Below are 10025 nucleotides of genomic sequence, written 5' to 3'. Positions count from 1 at the left end.
ATCAGTGTCAGTATTCAAGTCACTAATCTACTAATATTGTGAACCAATCTTAAACACTGCAACAATTCCAAAAGTTATATCTAACACAACAATTATATATAATTATCATATTAATAATAAATATTCAATATGTGCAAACTTGATTAAGGTGTGATTGTATAAGATCATATGTTATTAGCAAATATCATTCATTAATAACTCTTACGCATATAGATCCAACATATCCATGACAGATCAACACCTTCTCACCCATTATAAGTTTATAACCATTTCAATAATGTTCGACAATTTCAAGTAAACATGTTGCTTACATAAAGAACAACACGTTCCTTGAACTCTAATCCATCGATGTCATATATTTAATAAAATTAATAATATTTTTGATATACTTATCATTATTTTTTTTGAAACGATAAATATATTAAACTCCTAAATTATTCCACCTATATCCACTACGGGATTTGAACTCTCGACCACAAGTTGAGAGGACAACACCGAATACTAGTTTAGAAGGTCTTTGATACTTATCATCGTTTAACACGAGAACGAATAGGAAAAAAAATATTAAAATTTTGTTTTATTATATAATAATAATAATAATTCCAACAAGCCCTCGTATACTCACATGCCATAGATGCATTCATGGCAATGATACTTGGTACCATATTGAAAGAACCGACACAGCCGGCCTTGATAAGTATTTAACTCCAACAACAGGAGCTACTTGGTTGGGTCAATTTTGCTGCACTCTCGATTTCTTCATCTTTCTCTAACCGAGGAGGAAGGAGAGTTGACTGTCAAATCCGTTCGAGTCACGTTGCCGATCATGGCAGCTAGGAAAAATCTGACCACAACTAATCACCTCCGTCATTTGGAGTCAATGGCGACTCACCCGTCGGGCGCCGGCAAGATACCAAGGCTTAATGCCGTGATACTCGGCGAATCTCTTGCATCCGAGGAGGACGATCTGGTTTTTCCCAGTCACGATTTCTCCCAGCAGGCACACGTACCCTCTCCCCAAAAGGTATCATCCTAAAAAAATGATCAATAGCAGATCATCTGCATATGTTGTTTCATTTCGTCGGATAAATAGAGTCGGTGTCGAGTCAAATACATAAGTTTTGAACTATAGAATCGATGCTCTTGTTTTGATTATTGAGAAATGATTGATGTCTACATGAACATGTAGCACTATAATTTCAATGAGAAAATATTTTGACCTAAGAAGAAAAAAGAGAGAACATAACTACTATTTCAATCTGAAGTTTTTTACTTTGGATTTTCAAAATACTAAGTGAACTCTAATCACAAGAAGGAAACAAGTCTTATTTTCTGTTGTTTTTCATAAACAATTTCATCATATAATTGATGATTTGGGGCACCATTTCAGTACTTGGAGATGTACAACAGATCAATTGTAGACCCTGGTGGCTTTTGGTCTGATATTGCATCAGAATTCTATTGGAAAGAGAAATGGGGTCAACAGGTTTACTCAGAGAATCTTGATGTTACAAAAGGGAAAATCAAAATTGAGGTAAACAATACTTTTTATCTTTCAGACAAATCGGCCATTGGTCATTCCTATCTATCTATCTATCTACTCAGTGGTTCAAGGGTGGCATCACCAACATCTGTTATAACTGCTTGGATAAAAACGTTGAGTCTGGGAATGGCGATAAAGTTGCACTTCATTGGGAAGGAAATGAGCCTGATGTTGATGGCTCTTTGACTTACAGACAACTGTTTGAGAAAGTCTGCCAGGTTTGATTCTTTCACAACTTCTTTTACTTACTCTTATATTGAGTATACAAGTTATCAAATGGGTTAAGATCACAGAATATCAACTTACTTACTAGATAGAGCAACCACAATAGGAGCTTTTGCAGCAACTTTTTCAAACCAAAAAGCACTTGAGAAATGAAAAAGCTATTGGATGAGCTTTTTGAATTATTTTGTGGGTCCCATATAGAAACAACCCATAAAGAGCAAATTGATTTATTTTTAAGTTTTTTCTCCTATCATGGATGCTAGTCATTTTACTTACATGCCACATAGACGCCATGTCAGCAAAACTTAGTTGTATACCTTTTAACGAGTGACGTACAATGACTTAGGGGCTGTTTGGCTTAGCTTTTCACAGCCAAAAGTCCTTTTTAAAAAAGAAAAAAAAGCAAAAGATGTTTGGTAAACTAGTTTTAAAAAGCTACTTTTGGAGTTTTTATACAAGGAAAATCAACTTTTTGGAAAAGTCAGGAAATCCTGACTTTTTGTAACTTTTCCAAAAAGGACTTTTGGGCTTTGAGAAGCTAAGCCATAGTATGTATGAAAAAAGGTAGGACAAATCAAAAAGCAGTGATTTTATTCTTACATTTGGCAATCCTTGTGACAGGTTGCAAATTTTTTGAAAGACAATGGTGTTAAAAAGGGCGATACTGTAATTATTTACTTACCCATGCTCATGGAACTGCCAATCACAATGCTGGCATGTGCTCGCATTGGTGCTATCCACTCGGTAAAGCCATTCAAATTCAAATTATATAAAATTTCATTTCATGACTATCCAGAAATATTAAACATTGACTTTGGTTTGACTTTCAGGTTGTTTTTGCTGGATACTCTGCAGAATCACTTCTTCAAAGAATTATGGATTGCAAACCAAAGATTGTGGTAACTTGCAATGCGGTTAAAAGAGGGAAAAAAGTACTCAATCTCAAGGAGATTGTTGATGCTGCACTCTCAGAATCATCTCAAAGTGGAATATCTGTAGGTGAGATCTTTTGATCTTATATATAGTAGATGTTTTTTGAATGCATATATATTTATTTATTTGCCTATTCATGACAATGGCATTGTTTTCTTCTTCTATGTTACAAAAAATAGATTCATGCTTGACGTACGAAAATGAATCAGCCATGAAGAAGGAAGATACTAAATGGCAGAAAGGAAGAGATATTTGGTGGCAGGTAGTAATACTATTTAATTTCACTTTCACCTACAGATATAATTTATATCATCATGTTCATTAAACTTTAGGCCTTTTGGACTGTTTTTTACAGGATGTTGTTCCTAAATATCCTACTACGTGTGATGTGGTGTGGGTGGATGCAGAGGATCCACTTTTTCTTCTTTATACAAGTGGAAGCACTGGAAAGCCCAAGGTATTTAAGTTTCTTATAATTATGGGTTTTTCTTCTCATTTTTTTTTTAATTGAATCATATGCTGGTGCACGTGATAGGGTGTTCTGCATACCACAGGAGGATACATGATATACACTGCAACAACATTCAAATATGCATTCGATTACAAAGAATCTGACATATATTGGTAATAAATCTTGATTTTTGAAATAGTGACATGTCATCATATTTTCTAATGGTCATCACAAAATTTTAGGTGTACAGCTGACTGTGGTTGGATTACTGGACACAGCTATGTTACTTATGGACCTTTGCTTAATGGAGCAACAGTTATACTTTATGAAGGGGTACGTATATGTATATCACCCTGCTTTCATTTTTTTCCTATTACCAAGGCATTGTACTTTGAAAAATCTACCCACTTATAGCGATATGCTTTCATTTTTTTCCTTCTTATTTAGACATTGTACTTCAAAATTCTAGCCAATTATAAGAGTGAGTTATTTGGATGACATTGCTTTAATCGGCTAGATTCTGCAAAATACAATGTTGTAATAGGAGAAAATGAAAGTAGGGTATTATAAATTATAAATTACAATTTATAAGAAACAAAAGTATGAAAGTATGTTGCTATTTAACTCTGTTTAAATGCATTAGGTTCCTAACTACCCTGATTCTGGACGTTGTTGGGAGATTGTTGACAAATACAAAGTGACAATATTCTACACTGCTCCAACACTAGTGCGATCTCTTATGCGTGATGGAAATGAGGCAAGTTTTTCTCTTAATTTTCTTGTTATATGTTTCCTGTTTCTATTGGAATGAATATCTTTTGTTTAACCATATACTTTTTACTCCCTGATTAGGTCATGCCTCAATAAAACAACCCATAAGAAAATATATTTGTTATCGACAATACCAATAGAAATATATATATATATATATATATATATATATATATTTGCATTGTTGTTTAATAACAATGTTACCTTGCTCTTTTCCTCTTCTATGACCATACTTCACTTACGTAAGAGGGCGGAAGGTCTGCTATGAGAAGATAAATCACAACATTAAGAATAAACAAGCTTCACTGTTTGTAATTGATAATACTCAAAAATAACACAAGAAAAAGCCTATTGCTTACTAGAATCTTGAGAGTCTAGCTCTCTCCCAAAGGTACAATGACCAGAAATTCTACAAAAGATACCCTACCCTCTTTTCCTCTACCTTCTTATATGCAATCTGTTCCAGCAACTAAAATACCCAAAATATCCCCGAATAAAAAGATGCTCTTTTATCTTTGCTAAATTCCCACAATTACTCCCCCTAACTAATCACTTGACCAATATCGGAGGTATATCTATGCTAAGTATGAATATATTTTTATTTTTATTTTTACAAAATATGATTGTATACAAAATATTTTGTCCTTATAAAATCAACCTTTTTTTTTTTCCTTTGTAAAAGTGGTTGGTATAAAAAGTCATATTTTAAAAAGTTGATGTTGTGGAACCAATTAAAATTTCAAGAAAAATAAGTTTATCATTTTTTAAAATATGTAACACACATTTTTGTACAAAATCCTAAGTTATAAACCAAGTCACTTTTATAAAAGAAATTCTTGAATAGTCATTTACAAAACTTTATCATTTTAAAAGCACATACTTGAAGATTCATCGTCATGAAAGTATGAAATCAATTTTAAAAAAGGATAGGAGTGTTCAAAGTGAGAAAAAATAATGAAGAAATGTTTATAATGTTATAAACACTTAAATGGATCGACCCACTTTTTCCACCTGTTAGCAGCCATGATTTGTTTCAAATTCTTGACCCTGTTTTTAGGTTGGGAGGGAGGGGGGCATATTTGTAATTTTTCCCCTAATCACATATTAATCTTGTGTGTGTGTGTGTGTGTGTGTTGACTATGCAGTATGTTACTCGATACTCTCGTAAATCTTTACGGGTTCTTGGTAGTGTAGGCGAGCCCATCAACCCAAGTGCATGGAGGTTCTTTCATATTCTTTATTTATTTATTTATTTTAGTTAAAAAAAGATTTTTATTGTATGTACTTCATCCAAAAATTCCTTTTATTGACTTGACAGGTGGTTTTTCAATGTAGTTGGAGATTCAAGGTGTCCAATATCAGATACCTGGTGGCAAACAGAGACAGGAGGCTTCATGGTATACTCACCCTCATATTAATTACCCTTAACAACTGCAAAAAAAAAGAAGAATAAATGTAGTTTGAAAATAGCGTCCTACTTTGTATTATAGCAATGTACTTTGAAAAATCTACCTAATTATAGCAATGCAATTAGGTAGACAAAACAATTTTCACTGCTATAATTGGTAGGCTTCTCTAAAGTACAATGTTATAATTGGATACATCTCCTGGTTTTCGAAGATAAAAAAAGAATGCTATAATAGAAAGAAATAATGCTATAACACAGATAAATGAAAGTATATGATGCTATTTCTTAGATTTAGCCCTATTACTATTTACTAATAACTATGATTGGTGCTCACCATTATTGTCTCCAGATTACTCCTTTACCTGGAGCATGGGCTCAAAAACCTGGATCTGCTACTTTCCCATTTTTTGGGGTTGAGGTACCCTACCCTACCCTACCCCTACAAATAAAATGAAATTGTTAGTTATTTAATTATTATTGATTTGGTAAATGCAGCCTGTGATAGTGGATGAGAAGGGAAAAGAAATTGAAGGGGAATGCAGTGGGTATTTATGTGTTAAAAGCTCATGGCCAGGGGCATTTAGGACTCTTTATGGTGATCATGATAGATATGAAACAACTTATTTTAAGCCATTTCCTGGCTATTATTTTAGTGGTGATGGCTGCAGTAGGTAATTTTATTCTTTTACATCATCTCATCTCATATAAGCTCTGATAAAGTAAACAGATTTTGGTAAATGTAAAATGACATAAATGGTATATAACCAAAAAATGAGCTTATAAAGGTATATTTGGTAACACAACCATCATATATTTTATATTCTTCAGTTAGCTGAGAAAGTTAAGTTTTGTTTTAGGGACAAGAATGGATACTATTGGCTGACAGGGAGAGTTGATGATGTAATAAATGTCAGGTATATCTAATATAAATAAATCAACAGAATAATAGCAAACAAGTTGTACTCAACTAAAAGTTTGTATTTTATTTATTAATTTATAACGCTTTGGAATATCAACAGTGGACACCGTATTGGTACAGCAGAAGTTGAATCAGCTCTAGTTTCACATCCTCAATGTGCTGAAGCAGCTGTTGTTGGTGTTGAACATGAGGTACCTCTCTCTCCTCTCTCTCAGGGGCATTGTTGGTACATGAATTTATGATATGTTTTTGTGTTATTAGGTGAAAGGGCAGGGGATATATGCATTTGTTACTTTGGTGGAGGGCGTTCCATATAGTGAAGATCTTCGCAAAAGCCTTGTGCTTGTTGTTCGAAACCAAGTAAGTTTTCATTTTTAAATCTAAAAAGTCTTTTTAAATGCCTAATAATAAGTTGTTATTTATTTAGGGCTTGGAATGCCATATGAGTTTCCATAGAGAGTTAATTGGATAAAGTTATTGCTATTATAGGAAAAAAATGGAAGTACAATGTTACAATTGGATACATTTTTGCCTAATAAGAAAAAAAAAAAAAAACTCAAAGTACCATGTTGTAATAGAAAGAAATGAAAGCCAAACGTTATAATAAGCAAATATAAAAAGGTATAATGCTATTTTTTGCATTAAGCCCTTAAGTTGGTTTAAATGCAAGAAACAACAGCGTACTTCCATTGATTCGTTTATTATAGCATCCTCCTCTAGTTTCTTCTTATTACAACATGGGAAAATTTATTCAATTAAAACAATGTCATCAAATGTTAATAAGAAAAGAATTGAAAATACAATGCTATACTTGGGTAGATTTTTGAAAGTACAGTGTTGTAATAGGAAAAACTGAATGTTAAGGTATACAATGCCATAATCAGGTAGATTTTTCATAAGTTTTTAAGAAAAAAAAATCTACAAGTATGTTTTGCATATATTTTTTTAGTAAATTGGTTATTATTATTGTATATATCAGATTGGAGCATTTGCAGCTCCGGATAGAATCCATTGGGCACCAAGTCTGCCAAAAACAAGAAGTGGAAAGATAATGAGAAGAATTCTAAGAAAAATTGCATCTAGACAGCTGGACGAGCTTGGTGACATCAGCACCCTAGCAGATCCATCTGTAGTCGATCAGCTTATTGCTTTAGCTGATTCCTAAATTAAACAGCTTTTATTCAAAAACCACCAAATCCAGATTCACACATGAGGCTTTCATTGTATTAAAGTTGGCAACGGTTACATGGTCATGTTTTTTTTTTCTTCCCCGAGTCTTGTGAGGTATTTGTGATAATAATTCGGCTGATTTGTGTAATAACTCCATTTCTTTCAACATATAGACCAACATATATATATATATATATATATATATATATATATATATATATATATATATATATATATATATATATATATATATATATATATATATATATATATATATATATATGAAAATTGCCTAGTTTGGAGAGAGAGATTAGAGAATGTGTGGCAAAACAGAAATAGCAATATACCTTTTGTTTTTTTGCCACAACCATATACACATGAAGTGACAAACTACACATACAAATTCAATCACATGCAAACAAAGTTGCACCAACAACCACAAACACATACATAATTATAGCATTGTACTTTGAAAACTCTACTATTTTATAGCAAGATATAAGTTACAATAAGATTGCAAATAATTATAAATAAAAATGCATATCGATTTGTGAAAGAATATTTAAAAGAAACTAACCTTTATATGTTTTTGCATCTTATATTCATGAAAACGGATATATAAAAAAAGGAATTTGAAAAATGAAATTTTGAAAAGAAAAATCTAAATAAGATTATACATAAAAATGAATATGTAAAAATAGTAATTGTATTAAGAAAATCATTTTTATAAAAACACATTTGTAAAAGAAGTTGAAAAAAACTATTTATTAAAACAAACTAAGTTGTAGAAAACATATAAAAATAGAGTTGAAATTTTTTTATAAAGTAAGTTTCAACAAAATTCGGAAAAAATAAAAAGTGGGCAAAAAATGAAAGATTGAAAGCTAGGTAGGGTTGACATGGGTTTGAATTCAAAAAAATAATAGAAAAATATGGGAAAATAACTTAAGAAAGTAACCAAATGTTGATTTTGTTCACATTTGGTCAATCTTATTTTTTTACGCAATATATTATTTAAATAGCACGTTACAAGTTGATATCAGAGCTCCGGTTTGAGCAATTTGGAGGGACACTTGTGTGAATCCAAACTCAAACTAGGATATGATAATTTTCACAAAAAGTTTTTGAAAAAGAAATTATAATAAAAGGGTTGGGTTAAGGACATGTGCTCGGTCTCTTGTTATGTTCTTGTTTGATTGTTGGCTTGGGATCAGGAACATGCTCCTTAACTTAACCTTGGTTTTACAAGAAGATGCAATGTGTACAGTCAGCTAGAGCCTGAACAAAAGAGTGATTCCCAAAATACCCATACTTGTTATATGTGTTGAATTTGAATTTGTTGGTATGTGAGGTGTTAGAAAAACATGCTAGTGGATATGTTAAGGTTCTTTTAGGAACTATTGTATAGTAATGTCAGGTTTCTCTGATGCCTTATGGTATAGAGAATTGCTTGTTATATGCTATTTGATTGTGTGATTACTAAGTGTATGTTGTTGTGACAACCTGAAATTTTCATTTGTATAATTTCTACAGTCAAACACTTCAAATATTAGTCAAAAACATTTCAGTACATTTTTGGCCAGATTTAAGTCCGTTTGGTGTTTTATTTTATTTTTCGTCAAACGATTAAATAAAAGGAGGTGTCGTTATTAGTGAGGTATAACAAACAAAACAATCCAACACCTTAGCTAGGTGTTTACGGCCAAACAAGAGGTGTTTGGGCCGTAAACACCATTTTCCCAAGACTCATACATATAGCATGAGTTTACACTTCTTGACCTTATTCTTCCGCTTCCCACTCAAGAACACCAAGTTTTTCTCTCAAGTATCATAAGTTCATTCTTCCAAATCCGCCAAAAATGTAAGTTTTCCTTCCTAGATTCTTTCCTACAACACTTAATCTAGTGTTTATACATCATTTCATCCATGGATTTTCGATTTTTACATAGATCTTCAAGTGATCTTCAAAACACCAAGAACACACTAGTGTTCTTGGGTCCTAAACACTCTTACAAGCTTCATATAAGTAAGTATACTCCTCCTAGCTAGTTGTTTGCTTAGTATGCTTGATAATCCATTGACTAAACACCAAAAACCCTCAAGAACATGAGTTTCCGGTTTGGGGATCTCCCAAAACCGTAAACACCCCCAAAGGGTGTTTTGATGCCCCTAACACCTTCTAATGCTTGAACAAGAGGCTAGAACCTTGCATGCATGAACTAGAAACACCAAAACACGAAATGGTTGGAGTAACCATGAGTTTACGGCCGTAAACACATGGGTTTACGGCCGTAAACTCATGGGTTTACGGCCATAAACTCTCAAAGGTGGTCCAAGGACCGTAAACTCCAAAAAGTGTGCCATTTCGAGCCCTAACCACTTCCTAAACCTTTGATTCAACCATAGGACACTTCTTTGTGACGCATGCGACCTTGAAACACTCAAAAGCACCATTCCCATGAGTTTATGACCGTAAACTCATGGGGGAAGTGGTCCCTCAACCGTAAGCACATATAGGGTGACCATTTGAGGTGTAAACTCCATAGTGAGACCATACAATCCTTAGATGCAACCCGTAGCACTCCTAGCACTTGAAGCAAAGTGT

The 10025-nt window shown here is 32.9% G+C and overlaps 1 protein-coding gene across 1 annotated transcript; it reads left to right on the top strand.

Moving 5' to 3' along the window:
- The first annotated feature begins 663 nt into the window (after positions 1-663).
- On the top strand, positions 664-7586 carry ACS (acetyl-CoA synthetase). Its single transcript, XM_079031708.1, has 18 exons — positions 664-1024; positions 1391-1534; positions 1606-1761; positions 2390-2512; positions 2599-2767; positions 2881-2963; positions 3057-3158; positions 3237-3325; positions 3395-3485; positions 3796-3909; positions 5069-5145; positions 5242-5320; positions 5681-5749; positions 5827-6002; positions 6189-6245; positions 6351-6441; positions 6512-6610; positions 7230-7586. The coding sequence occupies exons 1-18, from the start codon at positions 827-829 to the stop codon at positions 7413-7415; spliced, it is 2103 nt and encodes a 700-aa protein (XP_078887834.1). The 5' UTR covers positions 664-826; the 3' UTR covers positions 7416-7586.
- Positions 7587-10025: the final 2439 nt, after the last annotated feature.

This window comes from Lactuca serriola, chromosome 3, assembly GCF_051521515.1.
Source record: "Lactuca serriola cultivar US96UC23 chromosome 3, Lser_US96UC23_V15, whole genome shotgun sequence".
Taxonomy (NCBI): Eukaryota; Viridiplantae; Streptophyta; class Magnoliopsida; order Asterales; family Asteraceae; genus Lactuca; species Lactuca serriola.
This window is presented reverse-complemented; position numbering and strand designations above follow the sequence as displayed.